Source organism: Lynx canadensis, chromosome B3 (assembly GCF_007474595.2).
Source record: "Lynx canadensis isolate LIC74 chromosome B3, mLynCan4.pri.v2, whole genome shotgun sequence".
Taxonomy (NCBI): Eukaryota; Metazoa; Chordata; class Mammalia; order Carnivora; family Felidae; genus Lynx; species Lynx canadensis.
Genome location: NC_044308.2, coordinates 145,299,833 through 145,327,027, shown reverse-complemented (window position 1 = coordinate 145,327,027; position 27,195 = coordinate 145,299,833). Strand labels below are relative to the sequence as shown.

At 68.2% G+C, this 27,195-nt stretch overlaps 1 protein-coding gene across 2 annotated transcripts; it reads left to right on the top strand.

Moving 5' to 3' along the window:
* Positions 1-1,649: 1,649 nt before the first annotated feature.
* Positions 1,650-23,496, top strand: AKT1 (AKT serine/threonine kinase 1). 2 transcript variants are annotated; one of them, XM_030320122.1, is made up of 14 exons: positions 1,650-1,757; positions 4,265-4,404; positions 14,030-14,158; positions 16,727-16,838; positions 17,011-17,158; positions 17,286-17,417; positions 17,487-17,552; positions 19,253-19,321; positions 19,513-19,638; positions 19,709-19,837; positions 19,923-20,137; positions 20,684-20,771; positions 22,263-22,365; positions 22,614-22,701. In XM_030320122.1, exons 2-14 carry the CDS (start codon positions 4,359-4,361, stop codon positions 22,691-22,693), a joined length of 1,443 nt encoding a protein of 480 aa, XP_030175982.1. In that variant the 5' UTR covers positions 1,650-1,757; positions 4,265-4,358; the 3' UTR covers positions 22,694-22,701. The 2 variants fall into 2 exon arrangements, with proteins under 2 accessions (XP_030175982.1, XP_030175981.1); XM_030320121.1 differs by lacking the exons at positions 1,650-1,757; positions 4,265-4,404; positions 14,030-14,158 and adding an exon at positions 15,706-16,036 and having other exon boundaries at positions 22,614-23,496.
* Positions 23,497-27,195: the final 3,699 nt, after the last annotated feature.

Sequence of the window (27,195 nt, the reverse complement as noted above, 5' to 3'; positions counted from 1 at the left end):
AGGGTCCCAGAAGCATGGAAGACTGGTCCAGGCCTCTCACTCGGCCCCCTGGAGGCAAGGCCCCACCTGGGGGTTTTCCGTGAGAGCCGGAGTGCTGGGCTGGGTTGGGGAGAGGGGCACACGGGCAGTGGGGAGAGGCCAGGGTCTGGCGGTCATCTCCCCGAGGTTCGAGTATCCCCTGATCGGGGACAGTCCTTCCCTGAGGAGTATAAGTCTCTGCCTCAGCCCCAAGAAGTCCGGCAGGAGCCCCCCGTTTTGGGTGTGGACGCTTTGCTGGACGTTCGGCTGGGCTGCACCTGCCTCTGACCCGGGTGAAGCGGCTATACCTCCCAGGCTGAACCCTGACCCTGGATGAAGAACAAAAATGCCCCCCTCCCCCACAAAATACATACCAACTCCAGGAGGGTAGCTCACTCGAGTCTCCCTTTTACCAAAGGATTCCTATCAACTTGGAGACCTCAGGATGGGGGGAGGGGCAGCTGTTGGAGAAACTTGTGGCTCTAGCTGAGCACAGGGCCCAGGGAGGGGTCAGGGGTTGGAAGTCCTCTGCAGTGTCTCGGGAATCTGTAGGTGGGCGGGGTCGGTGGGGGGGGGGAGTCCCCAGTGGACTGTGGGAGCCTAGGACCCATTGATTGGGACAACAGGGAGGGCCCGGGGCCGCTCTGCTGTGACAGCCCTTCTCTGGAGTCTGACCCCCACCCAGCCCCCGACTCTGGGTGTCTGTGTCCGGCTCAGGGCAGGCGGCTCCCGCCAGGTGGATGCCCCTCCACCGGTCCCTGGCGCCGTGGTCTCCCTCTGTGGACCTGGGAAGTCTCCCGCCTGCTTTTGTAGCCAAGCCGTCAGTGTCTGTCTGCATTCCGGGTCAAGGCCCTAGTGAGCCCCTCTCCAGAGATGGAGGGCCCTGCCCGGGGCCAAGGGAGTCCTTCGGCACGGGGATCGATGACCCCTGTCTCCCTAGCCTTCCCTCTCCTGTCTGCCTTCCAGCCGGCCCTCCAGGACCCCTCAAAGCTGACCCCCACCAGCCTCCCGCAAGCAGCGCCCCGCCCCCACCTGCAGGGGACCGCTAGCTTGCCGGGCTCCTCGGATCACGCCTTTTAGGGTCACCGGGGCTGCTCCCTCCCCGGCCCCCAGCTCGGAGCTGCCCACCGGGGGTGGGGGTGGGGGGCTGGGGGCACGTTTTGAAAGGGACACTAACCTGCCCCGCCCCCACGCCACGGAGGCAGAAGCGCGGGGTTCGTCCCGGACCGGCCCTCCCCGCGCGCTCGGGGCGGAACCGGGCCGGGAAGTGAGGGCGCGCCGGACGCGCCGGGAAACCGAGGCCGGGGAGCACGCGGCCGGGGGACAGCGGGCGGCCCGCCCCGCGCCGCGCGCTCCCGGCGCCGCGCCCTCGCCCCGGCCGCGCCGGGGGCGCCCCGGGCGGCGGAGGCGGATGTGGGCGGGCGGCCGGGCGGGGCGGCGCGGGGCGGGGAGAGGGCGGGCCGGCGGCGGCGGCGGCGGCGGCGGCGGCGGGACCGAGCGCGGCGGGCGGGCGGGCGGGCGGCCGGCCCAGCGCAGCCAGCGCAGCAGCGCAGCCGGAGGACGCGAGCCGGCGGCCGCCACGAGCTCCGGGCCCGGCGGCGCACGAGGCCCGCCCAGCAGCGCCCGCCCGCCGCCGCCTCCAGCCCGGCCCCGCCCGGCGCGCGCGCGGGGATGCCGAGCGGCGGGCGCCGGAGGCCGCGGCCCGGCTAGGCCCGCGCTCGGCCCGGACGCGGCGCCCGGTGAGTCCCCCCCCGCCCCCCGCCCCGCGCGCGCCGCCCGCCGCCGGGGCCCGGATTTCCTCCCGCGGCCCGGCGCTTTGTTCCCGGCCGGCGGGGCCCGGGGCGCGGGCCGCGCGCGGCCGGGGTGGAGGAGCGGAGCAGGAAGTGGCCGAGCGCGGCCTGGGCGGGGAGGGCGCGGGCCCGGCCGGCGGCGGCGGCGGCGGCGGGGGTGCGGGCCGCGGCCCCGGCCTCCCTCATGACCTTGGGGAAGCGGCCGGGGCCGGGGCCGGCGCGCGGGGAGGGGAGGCGAGGCGGGCCGGCCGGCCGCGGTGCCCAGGAGGTCCTCAGGGACCGCTCGGAAAGGCTCGCTCCAGCCCTCGTTCAAGTTTGTGGGTGGGCCTCGGGAAGGAGACCTCGTTTGCCCCGAGACGAAAAGTTGTACGCGATGGCGAGGTGCCCGGGCCGGCCCTCCTGGGCCCCGCAACTGCTTTCTGACCTGGGTGGGCTTTGGAGGTGCTGCCCACCCTCCCTGGCCGGGGCCCTGGTGGGCGCCTGGGGCTGGGCCCCCAGACTGGGGGAAGGTGGGGCAGCTGGTGAAGTGGTCCGTGAGCAGGCCGGGTTCCTGAGGACCGACTTGGCGGGCAGGTCACCACAGGGCCCCGCAGCCCGGCTCCCGCTAGCCTTGGCTGCTCTGAGCCCCTGGCCCGAGTGCAGGGCGGGGTGCACCCGTGGGGCTTGGTTCTGCCTCCCCCAACTGAACGTGCAGTTCATAGATCGGTGTTTGGAGAGAGAGGGAGGGGGCCCTTTGAGAGCACGGCAACGTTTTGGTTAGTTGTGACTTAAATAATACCAGCAGTGACACACTTTTACGGTAAAGGCGCTCACGGCCCGGTGGGAAACGGCCCTGCACCCGGAGACAGCCCAGGCCCCGGCTTGGTGTGTACGTTTCCGTGCAGATGCACAGACCCTGTGTGTGCACAGATATATTTTTACACACGGGGCTCGACAGCTGTCTGACTCTGTCAGCAGCAGGCCCTGATTAGGCCAGGGTGGGGGTGGGGGACATCCAGAGGTCTTTGGGTCCAGCCCTCTGCCTCCAGGCCACACCCACTTGTGTCACCAGAGGGGTCCCCTCCCCCCCCCCCCCCCCCCCCCCCCGCCGTCGGGCGTGCTGTGCAGGGGCTCAGAACCCTGTCCTTGGAGGTATCTTCAGTCTTGCTTCCTGTCGCTGCCGGTGCCCTGTTGCACACGTTGGGCACCGTGTGTCTTCCCTGGCCTGGCATTAGATGCAGGCAGGGGGGGGTCTTCCAGTTCTTCTAAATTTAGCCTGAGACTGTCAGTGCCAGGCAACCTTCTCTGGGTCCCAGTCCCCTGCCTCAGGAGGCCAGTAAGGTCGAGGGAGAATGTCTGTGCGGCTGTAGGTGAACCCATGCTGGGCTCCATTCCGGAGGTCCTCAGGGGCCTTCCTGGCCTGGGGGTCCCAGAGAGGAGTGTCTCTGGGCCTGCCCTCTGGAGGGCTAGCCCAGGACTGCTCATGGGAAGACTGCTCTTTCCCAGGATGCTCAGAATGATGTGTGAGCTGGGTTTTGAGGGATGCCTAGGAGCTCGTCCAGCCGGGAGCGATGGGGATGGCCGCTCGGGTTCAGTGGCCGAAGTATGTCCAAGAGAAGGCTGCTGGTGGCCACTGCGGGCGCCAGGGCCTCCGCGTTTGTGCAGGCACCCCCGTCTGTTACCTCCTGAATGCTGTAATTATGGGTCTGTAACCACCCTGGACTGGGTGCTTCTCACAGACAGGACCCATCTGAACCTCTCTTTGTCCCCAGCGCCGAGCCTGGCAAAACCAGGGATGCCTGGTACATGTTGGCCGAATGAATGAACCAGATTCAGACCAGCAGGGGTGCTGTGGTTTAGGAGGGCCTGGGGTTTCTTGAGGGGAGGTTTTTCTTATGTCGCCTCGGAGGGCTCTGGGTTCTCATTTGCGCCAGCCGCCTGGTCTCCTGGCCCTACTTTCTTCACACTTGAATTTCTTTTCTCTCCTAGGCTGGGGCAAGAAGGAGGAGCCCGGGGCCCTATGGGTGGGAACAGGGGCGCCCTCGCCAGGGGCTTGGGGAGGCCAAGCAGCTTACAGCAGAGCCAGAGGGCCTGCCTGGAGGAGGTGGCCTCTGCTGGGTTGGCAGCTTAGGGAGGCTGGAATATGCCAGGAGTGCCTTTTGGGGACCGGGGTGAAGCCGGGGCATCAAGCCCCGAGGGCCTGGGCTGAGGTACCAGGGGGATTGCAGCCCAGGTGGAGGGGAGGCCCGGCCCCAGGGGACTGGGCGCCTGTCTGGTGTCCTGGCAGAACCACGCGCCGGGGGGGGGGGGGGGGGGATGCGGCAGTGGCTCAGAAGGCCATGGGGGGGGCAGGCCACGTGGGAGGGTGGGCCCCGACTGGGACCCCAGGTGCGGCGGGCTCCCTGGCCTCACTGTGGGGTTGGAGGAGTGGGCCCGGGCCGGACACAACCTCACACACTTCCCTTTGACTCTTCCAGAGGCTGGGTGCACTGGCTGGGCTCGGGGAGACCCTGCTGAGAGGGGACGGTGAGCGGCGCCCCGGCTGGCCCGGCCCTACCGGAACAGGGCACCATGAACGACGTGGCCATCGTGAAGGAGGGTTGGCTGCACAAGAGAGGTCAGTGCCCTCGGGTGCTGGGCCTGGGGCAGGGGTCCCTCGGGTGGCGTGGAGCCCGTGCGGGCCGGCCAGTACGGTGGCTGCCTGGCTGGGTCCCTCAGGCGGGAGAGGCCCCGCCGCCTCCCTCCCTGCTTTCCTGGAAGGCAGTGAGGACACTGGGGCCCGTCCAAGGCCTGGCTCGCTGGCGGCCCGGGGCGCTGCCCGAGGGCTCCTGAGGGCAGGGCAGTGTTACTTGGCCTGGCCCAGTGCCCGCCTCAGGCCTGGGCTGTGGGGCGGTGTGGGGGTGGGGGGGCTCCGCACCAACCAGGGGCCCGGCCCCGGTGTGTTTGTGCCGGACCCGTGAGCCGTCCGAGCCCAGCGCCCGTCCGGCCTCTGCTGTCCGCGTGCTCAGGGCCCTGCGCCCAGGGAGGGGCTTGGCGGGTCCTGGTGTGACAGGACACGTGGCCTTGGCCCCTCGCCCGCAGCCCCCTGCCCCACAGCCCTCTGTGACTCGGGGGTGGGGAGTGGGGCGTGGACAGGCTTCATGTTTAGGCGTCCCCTGGGGAGCCGCTCCCTCCTGCCCCGGGGCGGGGATTAGCAGCCGCCCCCTTCCTCTTCCTCTAGACTTGTTCCTTCCCAAGGCTTTGGTGATCCGCGCTAGCTGGTTAGCCTGCCCTCACGGGTGCCCTCCGGCCGATGGCGTGAGGGTTCCCCCTCCCCACCCCGGCATCCCACAGGCTGTTGGGAGGGGGAGCCTCGGACACGGGGAGCAGACGGGGAGGCATGCTGAGGCGACCGGCCGCAGGCTGGGTTTTGTGGGATGCGCGGGAGCCCCAGGAGAGCAGGCTGGGAAGCAGCGGGGCCTGGAGCGGCCGAGAACGGGGGCCAGGGGCTGTGGAGGGGCTCGAAGCACAGGGTCCAGGATGTGGTCAGCCACGTGCTGTCAGGGCTGGCTTTGGTGGCTGCAGGGAGGACGGCACACTGGGCTCGAGACGGAGGCGAGGAGGCCCCCGGGCCCCGTGGTCCGCGGGGAGCCCTTCCGCCTGGCTTCTCCCAAGGACCCCCAGCACGCACCTGCCGTCTCCATCCCCGCCCCCGGTGCTCACCTGCTGCCATCCCCGGCCTGCTCCCCGTGTCCTGTGCCTGGAGCCCCGTCACCAGGCCGGGCTCCGTCTGCCTCACCCGACAGCCCTGTCCTTCACCCTTCACCGGCCCCGGGCCTTTCTTTCCTCGGCGCCTGGCCGCAGCACGGGAACACGGTCCCCTACCTGAACCAGCAGCAAACGTTTGTTGACTGACTGTTAGATTAAGATGCTCCTGGCCCGGTTGCTGGGACGTCCCCCAGCCGGGCTGGAGCAGGGGCGCCTCTCTGACCCCTGGGTGAATTTCAGGTTGCCCCTCAGGGCACGTGCCTTCTGAAGGGGCGGGAGGCTGGGGTATCGGGCCGGGGTGGGGGGAGGGTGGCCGTCCAGAAGGCTGGGTTTGGATCTGACCTGGCTGCTCTGTCGCTGTGTCCCTCTCCAAGGACGCATCCGTTGAGCTCTTCGGCCCTCGGTTTCTCGCGTATGTGACGGGAACGGTGGCAGGGAACGGCCTGGTGAACTCTAGGGGGCCCCCGGTCTGGGCACAGCCAGCCTCAGCAGCCTCACTGGGAGAGAGGGTCCGTGCTCCCTCCGGGAGGCGGGCCTCGTGCTGGGGGGAGTGACCTCTGGGCTGTTTCCTGGGTGTCCTGATACTGTGTACTCTGGGCAGAGAAGCCACGGAGGACGGCGGGGAGCCCAGCCTGCGTGGGGATGCCCGGGTTCGTGTTCCGGCCCTGCGCTGACCTGTTCTGGGGTCCAGGCGAGCCCTCCAGGCCTCAGGGTCCCAGTGTGTCCAGTGGGGAGCCCGTCCCCGGGAGACTGAGTTCAAGCTGCTGGCGGCTCAGAGGGTGGCTGGGAGGCAGGCTGGGCCGGCAGGGATGGTGGGCAGACGGGCGGCCCCAGAAACGGGTGGCTTCCCGACCGAGAGCTGGACATCTGGACGTGCGAGTGATAAGCAGACACCCCAGCTCTCGGTGGAGCCCCCAAGCAGTGGGCAGCTGAGCCCGCGAGCCCCCAGCGCCGATGGCTGGAGCTGGGCTCAGCACCGCTCAAAAACTCGTGCACTCTCTTGATTCTTAAAGGCTGACGATTTTTGAAAACGAGGCCTGCTCCAGGATGTAGGTCTGGCTGAGCTCGGCCTGTGGCCTCTGGTTTTGTCTTCAGACCGCTCTGTGCCGAGGCCACGGCCTGTCTGTGCAGCTGTTTTGGGACATCCCTGCCCGGTGGCCTCACTCTTGGAGCCCAAGCTGTGGGCTCTGTCTACCCGGCCAGGCTTGTGGTTGTTTTCCTGGGTGTCCCTGACCCACAGGCAGGCCAGCTGGACCAGGAGAGGGGAGGAAGGCAGTGAGGAGCTGGGCCACGGAGGCAGGAGGGGGCTCTGGACCGGGGTGGGCGGCCCTGGGGACCCTTCTGCTCACGCAGGCCGGCTCCTGGCCAGGAGGGTCTGGCCCAGAAGCGTGCCCGGCAGTCCTCAGCGGAGCACAGCCTGGCCCCCGGGGGTGGAGGGGTGGGATGAGGAGAGCCGGCCCTGAGGTCTGCGAGCACATGTGCCGAGCGCACGGGGCGCGGTCGTGTCTCCCTGCCCTCTCGCCCCCAGGGGTGGTGCCGGCCGGGGACCCGAGTTCACGGAGCTTAGCAGGTCTGGTCCCTGGCCCGTCTCCCGCCCTGCTGTGCCCCAGCCCTGAGCCCTTTCCCAGCAGGGATCCGGCCCTGGTTCCAGGCCGAGGTGGTCCGAGGCGTCCTGGTGGAGGTGGGCTCCTGGGCCGGTGGTTTCTCCCACCTCCTCTCCCTCGGTGGCGACTGGGTCCCGTCTCCCGCCGTGGCCACGGCCGTTCCCCGTGTCTCACGTGTGGCTCCGATGAGGAGACCATGGTTTCCCCTTGCTGACACAGTCCCCTACCCCATCCCTGGTCCTGGGGTGCCCCTGGACCTTTGAAGGAGGCAGCGGCTTTGCTAGGCAGACGCCAGGGGACCGGCCTGTGGGCCTGCTGAACGCACTTCTGAGCGCAGACCTGTGGGGTTTCCTGTGAAGGCCCCGTACCGTTGCCTGCGCACGGGTGCCACCAGGGCGAGGGGCTCAGCAGGACCGCCAACGGTGGGTGTCGCTCCCCTTACCCTGTGCCTCGGGCTAGAGGGCAGGGCTGCCCTGGGCCTCCTGGGCCTCAGTTTCCCTGGCCGTCAGGTGAAGGGCGGCCCCGGTTCCTGTGCAGGTCACGCCGATGTGGCTATGGCTTCCGTCCCGGCAGCCCCTTGGTCCGCGAGGCCGACCGCTCAATGCCTTGTGTCTGTGAGGGTCCGGAACTGCCCCTGGGACAGGTCAGGGCAGTGTGGCCGGGCCTGGGGGTGAGGGCAGGTGCCTAGGAGGGAGGGCCCCGAGGTGTGCTCCAGGGCCGCTGGGCCTGGCGTGTGGCCGTGGCCGTGGCCGCCATCGGTGGGGCTGTTTCCTGTTTTGTGAGCGTGTTGGGTTCTCCCTGTAGAACAAACAGCAGAAGAGGAAGCTGGGGCGATGCGTGGGGGGTGAGGGGTCACTGCCCTCCTTGGCCCTTGCTGGTGGCCCCAGCGGGTGGCTGTCCCATGGTGAGCCAGGCGCCGGGCAGGGGCGGGGGAGGTGGGAGTCACGAGCCGGGGAGGGGTGAGGGGCCACAGGGTAGGCTCTGCTCCCTCCGGCCGGCCCCGGGTAGCACGTGGTGCAGGGGAGAGGGTCCCGAGCCCCCTGCCCAGAACCCCACCGGCCAGCGGCTCTCCGCAGAGGCCAGGCTCGGTTGCGTCAGGCCGGGTTCCTAGAAGTGCTGTGGGCTGGCGCGGGGTGGGAGCTGGCCCGGCCACCGCTGGCGTCCCTCCTGCCCAGGCACACCCAGCCAGGCTCGGGGCCAGCGCCCTCCCCGCGGGCCCTCCCGTAACTGGAGCCCGTGGCTGTGGCTCCGTGCCTGCTCCCCAGGGCCACCCCACGGTGGGCACCTGCCCACTGTTCCTGCCCACTCGACGTGCCCGGTCCCTGCTCGGCGGCCCCCCGGGCAGGCCCCCCGGCCAGATCTGGCCCCGGACAGGCCGGCAGAGGTTCCTGGGGTTCCAGGCTGGGGTGGGCCGGTCGGGTGAGCCACGGTCCGGACCCGGGAGCCCTGCCTGGCCGAGCCCTCGCCTCCTCTCTCCTGCCTTCAGGTGTGTTTCTTTAACCATAAGAAATACTAGACCCGTATTTCGGGGGTGTTGCAGTCGACGGCCGGGTTTGGGAGGGGTTCCTTCTGATAACCCCAGGTGCTTGACCTAGATCTCTGGGCTCTGGATTCGGGTCCACAGATCCCCAGGTGGGCCCCAAGACCGCAGGCCTCTCTCCCCAGGCCTGTGACCCAAGGTGCCAGCAGATAGGAGTGAAGCTGGTGGACTGATGGGTGGGGGGCTGCCCCCTCGACCGTCCAGCCCCCTGGGATGCTTGTTCGTGGAGGCGGGGCTGTGGCTGCCCCCTCACCCTCACCCAACTGGGTCTCTGAAGCCCAGCCTCCCCGAACCCCGCTGTGGTGAGGCCAGGTGCACATCGGACGGAGCGGGCAGGTGAGGCAGGTGACCAGCCGCCGGCTTGTGGAGGGAGACTGAGAATAGGCGGTGGGGAGGCCCACGCAGCCCCAGGCTGGAGCCGGGAGTGAGCAGGGCCATGGCAGATGGCGCCTGGGCAGTGGGGCTGTGGCCTTATCTGGGGGCGCTGAATAAGCACCCAGGGGTCTCTGGGCTGCCTGGGGCAGGAGACCAGAAATGAGACAGTGGGTGTGGGCAGGGGGCCCCCGGACCAGGGCAGGGGTCGTGGGGACTAAGCCACGTGGAGACGTCCCAGGGGGAGCTGGGACATGTGGTGGGCAAGCTGGGACTAAGGGGCAGCCCCTCTGGCCTGCGTGGGGGGGGGGGTGCTCGGTGCCCAAGGAGGAGGTGGGGTTTGCAAGGACGATGACATCCGGGCTGAGACGGTCGGCAGGCAGCTGCACCTGGGGTGGGGTGGGACGTGCTGGTTGGTGAGGGGCGCCGTCCCGGGCGCTGTCCTGATGCGGCAGGCAGGGCCCGAGCAGCCCCCGGCACCGTCTCCGTGTTCTTTTTTTTTTTTTCTTTTTAATTTTTTTTAACGTTTATTTATTTTTGAGACAGAGAGAGACAGAGCATGAACGGGGGAGGGGCAGAGAGAGAGGGAGACACAGAATCGGAAACAGGCTCCAGGCTCTGAGCGGTCAGCACAGAGCCCGACGCGGGGCTCGAACACACGGACCGCGAGATCGTGACCTGAGCCGAAGTCGGCCGCTTAACCGACTGAGCCACCCGGGCGCCCCCCCTCCCCGTGTTCTGAGTCGACCTGTGTGCACTGGGCCGTGACTTTGGGACCTGCCTGCTTGATGGCAGAACCAGAGACCTGTGGGGAGGTCGGCAGGTGTCACGGAGGGAGCCCAGCCTGGGCCGCAGGACCGGGGTCTCCGCTCACCGTCTGTGACCTTGAGAGTCCCTTCCTCGGGCCTCGGGTGCCCTGGGAGCTAGCGGGCACATCACTCCCTGCCCTCCCTGCCTGCCAGGTGGGCCTTCTGGGAGGGCTGGGTGGGATCGTGGGGGAGGGCCCAGCGAGGCTCAGGGGCCGTGGGCGGGGGGGCAGCGTCTGCCCTCCATGTGTCACCCCTCTGCTGGGCGGGGGGCGGACGCCTCCTCGGCAAGGCTCAGTCTCAGGAAGCAGGTCGGTGCCCCGCGGCCCCGCCTGAGCGAGGGTCTGACACTGCCCGGCCCTGGCGCTCCTTCCTGGGGGCTCCCGGACCCTCAGGGTCAGCCTGTGGCCTAGTATCCTGCTAGTGGGACGGGGACGCGGGGACCGCAGCTTGTGCACAGGCAGAGGCCTGGCAGGCCGGCTACCCCCCCCCCCCCCCCCCCGCCAGATGACCCACGCCGGGTGCCCGCCCGCTGCCTGCCCCCTTCCCGGTGGGCGGCGACGGATGGGCCGCCGTCAGCAGGGCTGTTTGCTCACTGTGCTGGAGAAGGTAAATGGACGCCCGGCAGCTGTCGGCCTGCGATGGATGTGCTGGCGGCAGGGGACCGCACGGTCGCCGCTGTCAGCTGGCGCCCGCTCTCCGGGCCTGCTGGGGCTCGCTTTGCTGTGGAGAAGCAGCCCGGTGCCGCCTGGCGCCCTGCCAGCCGCCGCCGCCCCCGCAGCAAAGTGTTTATCCGGCAGTTTCCCCGAGAACCGGAGGCTTGGAGGGAAGGTTCGCGGGGCTCGGGCGTGGTGGCTGAGCGGGCCGGGGCCTGGCGGCGCGGGGAGGGGGGGGGCGCTCTGGGGCGCCAGGCCCGGGCTGCGCCGTGACTCCCCGCGTGCCCACAGCGTGGGTCCCAGCCCCCAGGTCCGCTGCCTGGGGCGCCCCGATCGTGACGTGGCTCAGGACCCACGGCTGGGAGGCACGGAGGGGACAGGCCCTCCGCCTCTGCCCACCTCGTCCCCAGCTCCTGGCGGTGTGGCCCCGGTGGGGTGACTTGGGCTGCAGGAGGTCAGGATCTTCCGGCATCTTCCTGGAGATGAGCCGGCCCCAAGATGAGCAGGGCTATTAGAAGGGCCCTCCTAGTGGAGGACGCACGGGGACACCACGGCGGCCGGTGCCAGGAGCTGAGGGCCCCTTAGAGGCGCAGGAGGAGGTGGGGGAGCCTGGCTGAGACTGCGTGTCCCCCTCCCCCCACCACCCCAGCCAGGGCGCCTAGGGCCCTCCCTGGGGGTGGACCGGCCGCGAGTGAAGGGCTGGGGGGAGCATGGGTCCCCTTCTCTGGTGGCAGGCGGGGCGGGGTCTCTGAGGGCCAGTGTGGGTCTCTCCCCCACCCCAGCCCAGGGCTGGGCTTCTGAGAGCACCCTGCCCGTCCCACCTGCCTCCCAATTTTGCCATGGCTCCTGTTTCCTGGCCGCAGGGGTGGGGGCCCTCATGGCCGGGCTGCCCAGCTGTGCGGAGGGGACCCTGAGGACGCCCCACGTGGGCCTTGGTCAAGTGTCTGCCTGCAGTGGGGTGGGTGGGTGGGGAGCCCCTCCGGGAGCCCCGGGCTGTGGCCGTGAGTGGCAGGGACCAGCGGTGCACTGCACGGCTTCCCGGAGGTCACCCTGGCTGTGGGCAGGCATCTGTCCCCGGGGCAGTGGTGGGGACCCCCGTTTAGGGAGCAGTGACCTGAAGGGCAGACTCAGGCCTCCCTGTTCGTCACCCGCCCGTGCCTGTGCCCGGAGTGAAGGCTCCTAGGTTCCCACCGCCAGCAGCGGCCGGCGAGTATCTGTCCCCACCCCAGCCCCCGTGGCCCTAGTCCTGTGGCTGAGGACGGGGGTGGCTGTGTCCCCCCTTCGTCACATCCTGTGTCACCCCAGCCTCCTCGGGAGTGAGCAGGGCTCCGGCCCCCCATCCGCCTGGGCCGGTCGTCTGGCCCGAATCCTGTGTGGGCTGAACTCACTCGGATGCAGGCCACAGCCCAGGACGAAGTCAGCTCTGCCTCGGCCCCCAGGTGACCGCCTGGCTGCACGCGGCCGGGCAGAGAAGGGTCCGCGTGTCTCAGAGCCTTGGCCCCAGCCTCCCCTGCCTCCCCAGGGGCTCTGTGGGCCGGGCTGCCCAGGCGAGGGGCCGAGTGAGGCCGCCTTCCCTGGCCCTCCCGTCCCACCCGTGTGTCCTGTGGCTCTAGGGCTCAGCCACGTGGGGCGCGGCAGGGGAGCAGCTGGGGGCCGACCGTGGCCCCCCTTCAGCGCCCTGGGTCAGGGGGCTGCTGGAGGGTCCGGCGGACCCACTGCCTGTCCTCCTGGGCCCCTGCCCAGGGCTCATGCAGACTGGGGGCCTGTCCCTCAGCCTCTTCCCCGCCAGGGCCGCTCCCTTGCCGCCCCCCCCCCCCCCCGCCGCGCCCCAGTGCCGGAGTGGACCAGGTGCAGGGTCAGGTGGCCGGGGCGAGTCCCGGTGGCACCCCCGTTCCGGCAATCCTGCGGCCCGGTGGGGAAACTGAGGCCCAGCCTGGCGTGCGGGCGCTGCCGAGCAGGTGTGCACGTGCCGACCGCGTGCACAGGGTGCGGGGCCGGGCGCGGTGGGGGCTGGCGGCAGTTGGTGAATCGAGATGGATTTTCGGGGCTGCGCGGGCGAGGCGCTCATCACTCTCCCCACTCAGTTAGCGTCCCGGGGAGCGGCAGCTGGCGGGATGAGCGACACTCCATCAGGGGCCGACAGCTCCAGCCTGGCGCGCAGGCGGGTGGGAGCGAGCGGCCCGGGACGGCGCGGGTGGGGGGCTGCGCACAGCCCCCGGCGCCCCGTCTGCTCGTGCCCACCCGCTGCCCCGGCGGGAGGCCCGGTGGAGCCGCGTGGGCGGGCGGGGTCCCCGGGCGGTCGGAAGCAGCGGGTCCGAAGGGGGCCGACCCCAGCCTTCCACGGGCCGGGGCGGGGGCTCGGCAGAACCGGATGCGGTTGGGGCAGAGGGCGGGCCGCCGGCTCTCACGGGGGTCCTCGCCCTGCCGGTGGGGGCGGGCCTGGAGGTGCCCCCCCCCCCCCCCCCCCCCCCCCCCCCCGCCGTGTGCAGCGGAGTGAGGGCTGGGTCACACCCCGAGGCCCCTGGCCGGCGGAGGCGGCTGGGCAGCGGGGATGGGGGAGGAGCACACTGGGAGCTGCCGGGTCCTGGGTGGGGCCTTTGCCCGTCCCCCTCCCCTGGGGCCCAGAGCTTGGGGACCCCGGCCCCCTCCCCACCTGCTGCCTAGTGGCCCTTCTGACAAAGCCGTTGTCTGATTAGTAAGTTTTCTATCGTCGTTCAAACTCCTTGCTCGGCAAAATGTAAATGAAACGCTCTTTTTTCTGGGTGTCAGAATGAAAAATGACAGTCGCTGGAATATCACAGAGGACATCTGCTCCGGCTCTTAAGTGCGGTTGCCTGCTTATGGCTGATGTGGCAAGACTTGGGGGGAAACTTCCCCGAGCACCTGGGTGGCCCACGGGTGGGACGCGGTCGAGGGTGGCGGGTCTCGGCCTGCGGACCGCACGGACGCCTCCTGGGTCCGGCTTCCCCGTGGTGCCCAAGACTGTGCTCTGGGCCCCTGGGCAGGGCACGTGGTCACGTGGGCAGTGAGGGGCTGCGGGGGCCGTGCTGCATCAGGGCCCTTGGTCCCACTTGCTGTCCCCTGAATGCTGGGTGCCAGGCTCCTTCCCGTGGGCCAGGGAGGGGCCGGCTCCGGCGGGCAGTCCACTTGCCGTTGCGACGGCGGTAACGGTGTGGCCGACACCTGGCTGGACCGAGCGGGTGGGGGGAGCTCTTAGCCCTGAAGCGCTGGTGGGTGGCTGTGGCTGTGTGTGCCGGGGACCTCCTGGCCTGGCGGCGCCTCCTCCAGAAAGGCCCCCTGGATCGGGCCGGCCTCTCGTTAGCTGTGCCCCTTCCCCCCACGCCCAGGTCCCCTTTCCGACGCGGGGGCCGGCTCTTGGTCGTGTCCCCGGGTCACGGCGTCCCGGGGGCACCTGTTCTGGCACAGCCGGCTGCGAGCCTGCCACAGGGACGGGGCTCCCGGGGGGCCTGGGGACAGGGCCCGGCGGCCTCGGCCCTCACCGAGCACGCGTCCGCAGGGGAATACATCAAGACCTGGAGGCCCCGGTACTTCCTCCTCAAGAACGACGGCACCTTCATCGGCTACAAGGAGCGGCCACAGGACGTGGAGCAGAGAGAGTCCCCGCTCAACAACTTCTCTGTGGCGCGTGAGTGTGCCCGCGGCCACCCTGGGGTGGAACCGGGGAGGGCGGAACAGTGCCCAGCAGCCCCCAGGCTCGGGTCCCCTGGGCCTCTGCGTTTGGGGCCGGCAGCTGCCAGGGGCCAGGCTGGGCGGTGCTGGCTTTGCATCACCTTGGGAACTGCTTAGCGGATGCTTCCGGCTGCCGGGAGGTCTTCGTGCGGAGGCCCGAGGCTGGAGACCCCAGACCTGTTCGGGGCGCTCTGCCTCTGGGGGACAGAGCCCCGCCCGGGACAGCCGGCTGGCGCTCACCAGGGTCTCTCCACAAAGCCTCTGGGTGGGGACCCTTAGCTTCCGGGAGCCTCTGTCACCCCTAGGAAGAGCCCTCAGAGGCCTGGGCCCCGCGGTGGTTTCCTTCTGCCCTCAGCAGGGGTGGGGTCGGCAGGCACAGCGCAGCCGGCCGCGGCGTCTGGCAGAGCCGGACGAACCGGGACCTCTTCGAACCGTGTGGCCGCGGCCTCATCCCGCACCTGTGAGGGGGAGACCCGGGCGTGGAGAGGGGCTGCTGAGCCAGGCAGGCCTTCCTGTGGGGTCTCCGTTTCCACCCGGGAACCTGGCTCTGCCTTGGGGCCGACCCAGGACCCAGGCCGGGTGGGGGGCTGGGAAATGAGGGATGGGCTCATCAACCGGCCGACCTCCTGGGTTCCTCTTGGGACGCCATCAGGGGTACCGAGTGCTTGCCCACCGAGGGGTCTGCCCCCCTCCCCCGGGCTTCTTCATACACCCCGTCTCTGGCCGGCTCTGTCTTCATTCAGCCTGGGAGCCTGGGGCCGCCCCACGTCGTCTGGTGCAGGTTCTGGTCTGGGGTCTCAGGAGGAGGAATCACAGGCTGCTGGGGGGGGACTCGTGGCTTCTGTGCCTGTGGGCATGGTGGGGGGGGGGTGTCCTGGCACCTTGGCCGTCCTGCCCACCCTCCAGGGTGCCCGGCCCTGTGCTGCAGGGACAAGGGGCACGGCCAGCACACCCCAGCCCAAGGGCTTCTGTCGGGCAGTCGCTGCCTTTCCGTCCTCCAGCCTGGGGGTCTCCCAGGGGGGCTTTACCACGACCTGGGTCCGGTGAGTCCCGCCTCTCCATCGTCAGGCTCCACAAAGCAGCTGTGAGAGCAGGGGCCCTGGGGTGAAGGGAGACCAGGGAGGCAGGCGCCGCTGTCCCCTGCAGCCTGGTGGCCGTGCAGGGGACCTTAGTGCAGTGCCTCCGGGCTCCCCCCGGCGCCTCCTTGTTTGGGGCCAGGTGGGGCTTCAGGAAGGAGGCCTGGCTGGGGTGGGGCTGGGTGCCACCGTGCTGGCAGGGGCGTGAGGGGCCCCAAGGAATGTTCCGTACAGGCGGAGCTTGGGGGGATTGAGGGGGACTCTGCAGAGGCGCACAGGAGGTAGGCACCCTCCAGAGGGCTGCCTGAGCAGAGCGGGAGGTGCTGGGGCCTCGAAACCGGGCCGCGGTCCAGCTGGAGCGCCAGCCAAGGAGCAGAGCCGCACGGGACAGGGGCTCGTCCTTGGGGTGGGGTGCCGGGGCTGGGGAGACCGGTGGCCTCCGATGGGCGAGTGGGGGGGCGGGTGTCAGCACCGAGGAGACCGCCACGGGATTTTCCAGCCCCCACCCCTGTGTCAACACGGGCCACCGGCCCCACGAGGCTGGCCCCAAGCCCCTCCTGGCACCCGGCCCTGGTTCACCTCTTGCTTACACTCTGCTGAGCCCGACCAGGGGCCCTCGAGGCTGCCGGGGCACAGGCACCGGAACGTCGGAAGCCCCTTCACAGGCCCCGAAACCCGTCTCCTCTCCCACAGACGGAGCTGGCACGGCCTGGGATTTCTCAGCACCCCCTACTGGTTCCCACCCCTCTGGGGGCTTGGTGCGTCCCCACAGCCCCTCTGCTCCCGGTGTGCGCGTGCCCCAGGTGTAGGTCTGGGTGCTCCCAGTGTGTGGGTGCTCCCGGTGTAGGTGTGTGTGCTCCCGGTGTGCGTCTGGGATCCCTCTGGAGGGTGGTGGTAGGGTGTCGCCAGTGTCGGGTGGCTGGGTACAGTCCGAGCAGCCTCCAGGGAGGGTCATCTGCCGGGACAGGCGGCCCCTGAAGGGTGAGTCGGCACCAGCCTCTGCCCTGGGGTTGGCCCTGCTTGGAGGGGCAGGGGGCCGGCAGTCATGGCTGGGAAATGGCGGGAGGTTCCTGCTCGGAGGCCAGCTGCCTGCCCTCCCGGGGGCCCCCATACTCCCCACCCTCTGTCCAGTCGAGCGGTGTCCTGGCGCGCCGCATGGGCTCGGCGACCAAATGGCCAGGGGAGACGGCCCGGGGCTGAGGAGACCCAGCCCCAGCCCGCCCTGCAGGGGCGCGTCTCCCGGCCGGAGCACGGCGTCTGGGCTGGGACAGGGGTCCCGGCTCCGTTTTGCGGTCGGGGAAGCCAGAGCATGGAGCGGGGATGGGACAGGACTTCCCAGGACCCGGTGGGGGGGGGGGGGGGGAGGAGGGCCTGGGGGGGCGGGGGCGGGGGGCTGTGTGGGGCCGGGGGTGTGCAGAGGGACGCTCACGTGCCAGCCCCGCCCCCAGAGTGTCAGCTGATGAAGACGGAGCGGCCCAGGCCCAACACCTTCATCATCCGCTGCCTGCAGTGGACCACGGTCATCGAGCGCACCTTCCACGTGGAGACCCCCGAGGAGCGGTGCGGGACGGACACGCGGGGGTGGGGGGGCGGGGGGGCCCCTGCTCCCCGGCGCTCCCGTGCCCTCCTCAGGCCCCTGGTGGGGTGGACGCGCCAGCCTGCGGGGGGCCAGGCCTCGGTGTCCCCCAGCATCTGGGCCCGGAGCACGGGGCCTCACCCGGCCGCCCTGCAGGGAGGAGTGGACCACCGCCATCCAGACGGTGGCCGACGGGCTCAAGAGGCAGGAGGAGGAAATGATGGACTTCCGGTCGGGCTCGCCCAGCGACAACTCGGGGGCCGAGGAGATGGAGGTGTCCCTGGCCAAGCCCAAGCACCGCGTGGTGAGGCCCCCCCACCCCACCACGGGCAGCACAGTGGGGGGCGGCGAGGGGCAGGGACGCAGGCCCCCCCGGAGGGCCGGGCCCCCGTGCGGCCCCTGACCCCGGGCACCGGCCCGCCGCCCCGCAGACCATGAACGAGTTTGAGTACCTGAAGCTGCTGGGGAAAGGCACGTTCGGGAAGGTGATCCTGGTGAAGGAGAAGGCCACGGGCCGCTACTACGCCATGAAGATCCTCAAGAAGGAGGTCATCGTGGCCAAGGTAGGGCGCAGGGCCGGGCGGCCTGGGGGCGGGTGGCGGGCCGGCGGCTCACCTGGCCCTGTCTTCCAGGATGAGGTGGCCCACACGCTCACAGAGAACCGCGTTCTCCAGAACTCTCGGCACCCTTTCCTGACGGTGAGTCCTGGAGGCGCGAGCTGTCTGCGTGAAGTCCCCCGCCCCTGGCCTGAGGGACCCTCGAACCTTTCTCCCCACAGACCCCGGGCTTCTGTGCTTCAGAATTCAGGCCCATGGGGGCAGGGGTGGGGGGGAGGTGCTGTTTGCTGCCCCTGCTGTGCAGGGGTGGTGGGTGACCCTGTCTTCCCTCTGCCCTGCCTGAGGCCCCGGGAGGCACCAACCCCCCCCCCCCCCAACCCCTGCATGCCGACCCTTCTGCACACAACCTTCCAGCTGTTTCCCCTTTGAGGCTCCGGTCAGGAGGGTCTCTGTCCCCGGGGACGTTCTTGGCCCAGGAGGGGTGTAGGGAAGCTCTTAGAGAGCATCGAGAATGAGCTAGAAGTTGTTTCCTGGCCGAGCCACCCAGGAAGGTGTGGACGAGCTGGTCAGCAGTGCAGTGGACGGACGGGCTGCTGCTCGCCTGGGGGGGTCGGGACCGGGCCAGGCACCACTCGGGCTCTCCTGAGGAACCCCCCGGGCCCGGTCACCCTCCGCCCAGCACGGCGTCCCCAGCCCAGGCGCTGCCTGACCCAAAGCGGCGGCAAAGCAGAGAAGCCCCTTCCCTCCAGTTCGTGCTCCTTCAAACGTTTCCTTGTGAGGCGTGACTGGCCCGCCCCTGTGGGGGTCTTACCTCGTCTCGCTCGCCGCTCTTCCTCTTCCCCGGGCTTCGTGCCCTGCCCTCCCCCTCTGCATGCCCCTTGTCACAGGCGACGGAACTCAGGCCACGCACACTGGCTCCCCTCCTGCGGGCTCCCCACGGGATAGGGCGTGGGACCTGGAGAGTTGGGGACGGTGGCCTCACGGCACAAGGTCTGGAGCTGGTCTCCTGGCCTGTGTTTCCTGTGAACGGGGCTCATCCCTGGCCGCCGGGTGAGACCCAGGGTCTGTCCCTCGTGGGGAAGACTTGGTCCTCCAGGCCTTTCCTTTTTTTTTTTTTTTTTTTTTTTTTTTTTTTTTTTTTCAACGTTTATTTATTTTTGGGACAGAGAGAGACAGAGCATGAACGGGGGAGGGGCAGAGAGAGAGGGAGACACAGAATCGGAAACAGGCTCCAGGCTCCGAGCCGTCAGCCCAGAGCCCGACGCGGGGCTCGAACTCACGGACCGCGAGATCGTGACCTGGCTGCAGTCGGACGCTTAACCGACTGCGCCACCCAGGCGCCCCATCCAGGCCTTTCCTTTTAAAGTAAGGCAGGAGGGGCGCCTGGGTGGCTCAGTCAGTTTGGCATCTGACTTTGGCTCAGGTCATGATATCGTGGTTCGTGGGTTCGAGCCCCGCGTCGGGCTGTGTGCTGACAGCTCGGAGCCTGGAGCTGCTTCGGCTTCTGTGTCTCCCTCTCTCTCCGCCCCTCCCCTGCTCACGCTCTGTCTCTCTCTGTCTCAAAAATAAATTAAAAAACATTAAAAAAATTTAAAAGAAATAAAGCAAGGCAGGAAGGGGGTGCCAGGGTGGTGGGGAGGAGCCTCTCCGCCGCCGTCCTGCTTCCCGTGTTTGTGGCCTGGAGCTCCACGGCCCTGTAGGGAGGCCTCCACATGTGCACCGGAACCTGCTGGCCCCTACCCTGCCCGAGATCCGACCCGGAGCCCGCGCCTTCTCCAAGCACGGCTGGTGGGCGTCAGGGGTCCCGTAGGGCCACGGTACCAGCTCTGCCTTCCCCGTAGGCCCTCAAGTACTCCTTCCAGACCCACGACCGTCTCTGCTTCGTCATGGAGTATGCCAATGGGGGCGAGGTAGGCCGGCCTTCCGTGAGCCTCGGGCCACCTTCCCCGGCACGGGGACGGTGCCTGCCTCCCCCCGGTCCCAGCATCCCCCCACCCCCCTCCGCGTGTCGGGGTCTTGCCCCGTGGACGGTGCCCCCCACCCCCGGCCCCGAGCACTGCGGTCTCGCTCTGGGACCCTGACTGCGGCCCGCGTCCCCCAGCTGTTCTTCCACTTGTCCCGGGAGCGGGTCTTCCCCGAGGACCGTGCGCGCTTCTACGGCGCCGAGATCGTGTCCGCGCTGGACTACCTGCACTCCGAGAAGAACGTGGTCTACCGCGACCTCAAGGTGGGTGGGTGCGAGCAGGCGGGGCCGCGGCGGGGGCAGGGCGGGCGCTGACCCGGAGGCCACCCCGCAGCTGGAGAACCTCATGCTGGACAAGGACGGGCACATCAAGATCACCGACTTCGGCCTGTGCAAGGAGGGCATCAAGGACGGTGCCACCATGAAGACCTTCTGCGGGACGCCCGAGTACCTGGCCCCCGAGGTGCGCACCCGCCGCGCCCGCCCCCCGCACCCCGGAGACCCGGGACCGCTGGGCGGCCCGTGACCCTGTGCCCTGCGCCCCCCAGGTGCTGGAGGACAACGACTACGGCCGCGCGGTCGACTGGTGGGGGCTGGGCGTGGTCATGTACGAGATGCTGTGCGGCCGCCTGCCCTTCTACAACCAGGACCACGAGAAGCTCTTCGAGCTCATCCTCATGGAGGAGCTCCGCTTCCCGCGCACGCTCAGCCCCGAGGCCAAGTCCCTGCTGTCGGGGCTGCTCAAGAAGGACCCTAAGCAGAGGTGAGCCCCCGGCCCCGGGCCAGCAGGGTGCTGGCGAGCCGCCCCATCCCCCTGCGTCCCCTAGGAGCAGCTGGGCGCCTCCCGGGCCACGTTGGCTGACCTGCAGCGTCCTCGACCGGGGCTGGCAGGGGCCGGACGGGCACCTGCGCCCGGACCTCGCAGCCTCCACACGTGCCCAGGAAGACCCCACCCGGTGTGCCGCGCCTCCCTCTTCCTCCGGCCCCACCGCCCCGGGGCTGCGCCGTCAGCTGGCACTGTCCCCCCAGCCCACCCCCGGGATCGAGCTGTCCCCCTCCCACGATCTCCCTGCTCCCTTGAGACCGTGCTGCCCCACCCCCCACCATCCCCCACCACCCGGGGCCAGGCCGTCCCACTCGCTGTGCCCCCCCCCCCACCCCTCCCAGGATCACGCTGACCCTCCTGTACTGTCCCCCGACCCCCAGGGACCCCAGTGTCCAGTACAGTCAGGCATCCCAGCCTCACCCAGCAGGAGGAGGGGCCCCGTGCCAGCGGGCAGCGTGAGGCACTGACCAGTCTCCTCCGCAGGCTGGGAGGGGGCGCCGAGGACGCCAAGGAGATCATGCAGCACCGCTTTTTCGCCAGCATCGTGTGGCAGGACGTGTATGAGAAGAAGGTGTGTGTGGGGGCCTGGCGCACGGCCCCCCCATCCCCGCGCCCCCTCCCCAGGCTCGCAGGGTCTGCACCGCGGGATTTCCTCCTGAACACTGTTCAGGAACCCCCTCCTGGCCCCCTGGAAGGAGCCGTGTGCACGGACTCCTGGAACACGGTGCCCCGTCAGGTGGGGGCACCAGGCCTTTTCCAGCCCCGCCGCTAAAGGCTGGCCTTTGCTCTCCCAGTGCCTCCAGTTATCTGACCTCAGTCCCTCCTGCTGCAGGGAGAGCCCTACCCACCCTCTGAGCATGCAAACTGGGGGGGAAACACAGGCCTGTCTGGCACACGGGAGGTCTCCCGGGAGCCAGGCGACTGCTTCCTGCACACATCCCTCTGTCCCCCGCCCCCAGGGACTTGGGAGCGCCGGGCCCTGGCCCAGGCCGGCGCGCGGTGGCCCGGCAGGCTCAAGAAGGCCGTGCTAGGGCGTGCGGGGCACCCTGTCTCCAAACACACTTCCCGCTGGTTTCCATCGCACCCTCCCCCGTAGGCCCGTCACAGGCCACACGCCCTGCCTCGAGCAGAGACCCTGCTAGCTCATGAGGGCCAGCCCTGGTGTCCTGGGGGGTTGGGTGCTGGCCTGCAGGGCCCTCCTCCCACATGCACACCCCCTACGGTTACCTGTGCGTCCTCTGTCACGGGGAGGCCTCTCTGCAGCCTGACTTAGCCAGCTGCACTGTGGCCTTGAGCGCACGTGAGGCCAGCCAGGCCCCGCGCTCGGGTGGGAAGCCTGGAGGGCGAGGCCCCAGCAGGGACGTGCGCAGGAAGGCCTGGCCTCACCTCCTGGTGGGAAGTTGGGCAGGGAGGGCCCTGAGGGCCCTCTGAGTTTGGGGGCAGGTCAAGTTCACTTTGTGCCCCGGGGCGCCTGGCTGGGGCTGGCACGGGCACGTGGCGCTGCCTGGCTCCGCCCTGGGTTCCCTCCCAGGGCTGCGGTGGGCTCTCTGGACCCACTGCGTGGGAATACTACCCGCTGGCCCAGGGGGCTCCAGGAATGGGGGAACCGGGATTGTCCCTCTATCAGGAACGATCAAAGTGGGGCCGCTGGCAGCTGGGCCCCATGGCCATGGTCAGGAAGGGGTGCGTGTGGCCCCTGGGGATGGGGCTCTGGGGCTGGGAGCCCACCCGTGTTCCACGGTGTCCTTGTTTACCCCCTTCCCGCGTCCGAAGAAAGCTACAAAAGAGAAGAAAACTGGACTGGTCTCCTTCCACCTGGGGGTACTAGGGTCCCGCAGAACTGGTCACCTGCCGGGGCCTGCTGTGAACAGGGCCCGGCCTGCCCTCGTGGGGGGGCAGGTCTGAAGGGCCCGGGCCACCGCCCTCCCCTGCGGCTCCTTGCTGCAGCCCCGTCCTCGGTCTCGCGCTGCCTGGAGACACGAAACCCTTCCTGGGGGCGGCCCCTGGGGGGCAGTGCAGAACGGGGTCTGTAACTTGCCTCCCCTCCCCTTGCCCCCTGCAGCTCAGTCCGCCCTTCAAGCCCCAGGTCACCTCAGAGACGGACACCAGGTATTTTGATGAGGAGTTCACGGCCCAGATGATCACCATCACGCCCCCCGACCAAGGTGAGGGATGCCCCACCCCCCCGCCAACCCCCAAGTCTGTTTCCTCCCTTCTCTTCAAACCGCAGAAGTTAGCGGCTGCCCCTGGCAGAGAGGCCCACACGGTTCACCGGACAGGTCCCTCTGGAGGGTGGCGATGGGCGCGGGAGGGCACCGTCCCTGTTCCTGGCATCAAGAGGGTCCTTTTCCCCAGCGCATGGTGGCCGCGATCCCGGCACTGGGGTCTGAGCGTGCCGCCCACCCGCCCACAGGCGACAGCGTGGAGGGCGAGGACAGCGAGCGGAGGCCCCACTTCCCACAGTTCTCCTACTCCGCCAGCGGCACGGCCTGAGGAGGCCAGCAGCGGACTCCCGACGCCGGCTTCAGGGGACGGGGAGGAAGCCTCGCGGACAATCCGATCCCTAGTTCGTGTTGTGTCCGAGGGGAGCCGCCTCGGAGCGCGGTGTGAAGGCCTTCGTGCTGCGGGAGGGGCGGCCCGCCTGGGAGGGAAGGGGTCCTGCGGGTCTTTCTAATTTATTTCGTCTAGCTCTCCAGACGTGGCCTTGGCCTTCAGAACAATTAGACTCACATAGGAAAGGGTCGAGGACTTCTGCAGCCACGTGCAATTGGGGGCCCGGGAGGGCTCTGTCCCCGGCCCCTCCGTCCCTCCAGCCAGCGGTCCCTGGCTGCCACCTGTCTCGGCCCAGCCCCCGGGACCCCAGAAGCGCCCGGCGGTGACGCGCTGGCCAGGTTCCCTCGGCGTCCTGGCGGGGAGCGGCTCTTGAGTGGGGCCGGGGCCGGGGCAGGGGCAGGCGGGGGCCGGAGGCTGAGAACGAGGTTGCGATCTGTTGCTGTGTAATACGCTATCACGTGCATTTGGGGTTTTTTCATCTTAGTGACAAGAAAGCCCCTCCCTCCCGCCCTCTTTTCCCTTTGGGGCACCTCAACGGTGTCCCCAGGTAGCACTCTTCTGTCGAGAAGCTTCACTGTCCCGCCACGCGCCCCACGCCCTCTGGAGGGGCCTTCAGCGCGCCCTCTGTGCCTCCGGGCCGGACTCCGCGCTGCACGGGGGCGCTTTTTACATTCAACTTTACTATTTTTACTATTATGAGACTTTCCCTCCAAATTCTTCAATAAACACTGCTTTTCAACTTTGTGGCTTGTTCTGGTGGGTGGCGGGCGGCAGAGCGTGTGGGCTGGCCCACGTGTGCGTGGGGAGCACCCAGCCTCCTCCCCGCCACCCCGCCCCCGCCCCGGCTCCAGCTGCCCCTCCCTGCGGGACCTCCGGGGCAGGGAATCCACATCCCCAGCCGCTTCACCCCCTCACAGCACGTCTGGGATCCCCGGGTCGAGGGGCGCGGGTGGCCCCCGGTGGCCGCCAGCTCCCAGCCGAGCAGCCGGCTGCCCGGCAAGGAACGGAACAGGGCAGGGCTGCCGGGCGCCTGGGGTCCTCGGCCTCATCTCCCGTGGATTCAAGCCTGCGGGTGTGGCCGGGCCGCCGGGACACGTGTAGGTCCTGGTGCGTGGGCCTGGCGAAGGGGGAGAGAGCACCTCCCTGTCCAGAGTCCACGGTGACCCCGGCGGGGCGGCTGTCCCCTTCTGCCGTGGGCACGTCTGGAGCAGCCCCCAGTAATGCCTCACCACCTCCGTCTGCACAGGCCGCGGGGCACAACACAACGGCTTGTCTGGGGACCCACACACACACCAGACATCACATCCTAAGCGGTAAGAGACGTGCAGAAGGTGTGCGTATGGACACGTGCGTCAGACCAGAGCCCGGGGCGCTGCTGGTGGGGATGTACGAGGATGGGGCTGCTGAGAACAGCACGGCGGCTCAAGAGATCGGGCCCGGCAACCCCGCCTCTGGGTCTGTCCCCGAAAGGACTGAACACAGGTACTTTCACCCGTGTTCACTGCATGAGTTGCGGTAGCCAGACCGTCACGGAACCCGAGTGTCCGTCTGTGGACACGGGGAAGCGAAAAGCGTGGTCTGTCCGTGCACAGGAGTGTTACTCAGCCTTAAGGGCATCTTGGCTCCTGCCACAGCACAGATGGGCCTCGAGGACATGTCGCCGAGCACAACAACCCAGTCCCCAAAGGACCCACACAGTGTGGCCACTCACACGAGGTCCCCAGAGGAGTCCGATTCACAGAGACAAAGTAGAAGGGGGTGCCAGGGGCTGGGGGCGGGGGGAGATTTACAGGACAGGTGGTGGTGAGGGCCCACAACAACGTGAGCATATTTCCCACCACTGAACTGCACACTTAACACTTAAGATGGTTAAATTTTACGCAGATCTTAAGGAAAAAACTGTCCGTTGTAGAAACCAGAAAATACAGGGACGCCCTTCTGTTCTCCTCAAACCCTGAGCCAGCGGTGCAGTGACCGCATGACCGCAGGTGACGGCTGTGGTGGAGAGCGCAGGAAGTGCCTGGAATCAGTACAGCGTGGTCATCAGGCGGGCCCGCCCTCCCCACGGGCGCCGTGGGTGCCTCTGGTCCCAGGAGGGGCTTCAAGGTCACGGGCATGGACATAGCATCCTGGGTGGGTGGGGCCGAGGAATGAACGGACACCCTGAACTTGCGGGGGCAGGGGGGAGAGTGGGGGACACGAGGGGACGGACACTTAGGATGGAGGGCGAGGCACGATGCCCTCTCGTGTCCCGTGTCCCCACAGCTGCTCTTGCCACTGCTGGGTGGCTGGCGAGGGACGGGATGGAAACCAGTGCCCCGTACCTCGATGGCCCACGTCCCGGCCACCGTGTGGAACGAGCTAAGTCGGCCGCAGGTCTGGCTGGCAGCGGCTGGCGACCTGGGGTCTGCCTCCGCGGCCTGCCCTGCAGACTTGGGCGGGGCGGGGGGGGGGGCCCTCCAGGAGCTGCCAGCAGGGACGCGTGCTCAGAGACGGCGTCTCTCTTGCTCCTTTCGGTTCCCCGTCTTTACGCTCAGAGGGAGTGTCTGCAGGCGGCAGGCCGGCGTCTTGCCGCCCGGTCGTGTGCTGGACAATCTGACCACGTCTGGCCTTGACTGAGGCCTTCCCAGTGCTCACACGCAGACCGCCGTCAGCGGGCTGGGCTTACAAACCCTCTTGCCCTTTTCCTGTGTTCCCTCCTCCGTCTTTCCCCACCTTGTTTTGGATTAAAGGACTCGTGTTAACATCCATTTTATCTCCGTCAGTGGCTTGTTTTTCCAGTTTTCTTTAACGTTCCCTTTCCGCCACGGATGCAGCCCACGATACCCAGTGGCACGTCGTGCCACGGCCCGGCTGCTCAAGGACCGACGTGCACATGGACCGTGCACACCGACAACTTCCCGGTCCGCCTTCAGTGCTGCCAGAGCACCCCTGGCATGGGGACAGGGCGGCGTCTCCCAGCCCCGTGCGGCCGTCCCGTGCCACGTCCACAAACCCGCCGTGACTTCTGCTTTCGGCAGTCGAGGACTTGGACATTCTAAACACAGAAACACCTTGGACTGCGAGAAGCTCATTCCGTGTCTAACACAAGACAAGCAAACATTTCTGATAAATTAAAAAAAAAATTTAACGTTTATTTACTTTTGAGACAGAGAGCACAAGCAGGGGAGGGGCAGAGAGAGAGGGAGACACTGAATCCGAAGCAGGCTCCAGGCTCCGAGCCGTCAGCACAGAGCCCGACGCGGGGCTCGAACTCGCGAGCCGTGAGTTCATGACCTGAGCCGAAGTCAGACGCTCAACCACCTGAGCCACCCAGGCGTCCCTCTGATAAATTTTAACTTGGTACACGAGCGGCGTCCTATGATATGAGCAGTACGTGCCGCCAGATGTCACATGATCACAACTAGCCAATAGTTCTCTCTCTCTTGCTCACTCGCTGTGGGATTGTGGGTGATCATCTCCCATGCTCAGACGCTCGGTCTCAGGCCGCGGTGTTTGGAAGAAATCAGTGATTTTTCAGGACGTTGGAAGGTGCCCACAACTGGCACTTGTGTATTTTTGTCACTTCAAAGCACCTCTGGACCATCCTTTGCTTTTCCATCCAAGAGGGAGCTCAGGAATGCTTTGCTTCATTCTAGGTCATCGGACAGGTTCCTTGTTGAAGTTGCATGAAAGTTAAGATTCCACGGAGCCAACAGAGAGCAGTGATTCCGTCAGTGATAAAAGTCGTCCTACACAGCAACCCTCCTCTCTTGTGCCCCTCACACCAGCCAGGAGGGTTTTCAAAGGGCAGGTTAATTTAGCTTTGTAATCTGCATTTTATTATGTTGTATTACAGCACCGTAACCATTTTTATATGAATATATTTGGGTTGTACGACGAGTCATCTGAGTTTCCGGTATTTCTTATGGGGAAATTCGCTTTGCGATGCAGGTGCTTTGGATAACAAGCATGTTTCCGGAACGAATTATGCTCGCCAACCAAGGCTTTATGGTCTTTCCACTGGTAGCACACACACTTGTCACACTCTGAAGCGCCGTCAATGGCACCGCGTGGGCCCACGGAGTCGTGCACCCCTCACCACCCCCCACCCATCTTCACAACTGAAACTCCGTCCCCATGAAACACGGACACCCCTTCCCCCCGACGGCCCCTGGCGCCCCCATCCCACCGTGTGTACGGACGGCACGAGAGGGGTCACAAGCGATCTGCCCTCTCGGGGCCGGCTGACGTCACTGAGCACCGTGTCCTCACGGTCCGTCCACGCTGCAGCAGGGGCAGGACTCCCCCCCCCTCCCCCCCTTCCAAGGACCCTGTCACGCGGACGGGCTGCAGTGTCCATCCGCCCAACGGTTGGGGAGCAGGCGGGTGGCCTCCCTCTGGATCCCGTGAGCCGTGCCGTGGGGAGCAGGGGGACGTGCCGGCGCCTTCAGGTTCCTTCT

Bases quoted from the DNA above. Each gene is read 5' to 3' on its own strand.
- AKT1 (XM_030320121.1), top strand. From the start codon at position 15,721: ATGGGCGAGTGGGGGGGCGGGTGTCAGCACCGAGGAGACCGCCACGGG. The intron at 16,037-16,726 runs GTGCGTCCCCAC...CCCCGCCCCCAG, and splicing joins CCCACCCCTCTGGGGGCTTG to AGTGTCAGCTGATGAAGACG. The intron at 16,839-17,010 runs GTGCGGGACGGA...GCCGCCCTGCAG, and splicing joins GTGGAGACCCCCGAGGAGCG to GGAGGAGTGGACCACCGCCA.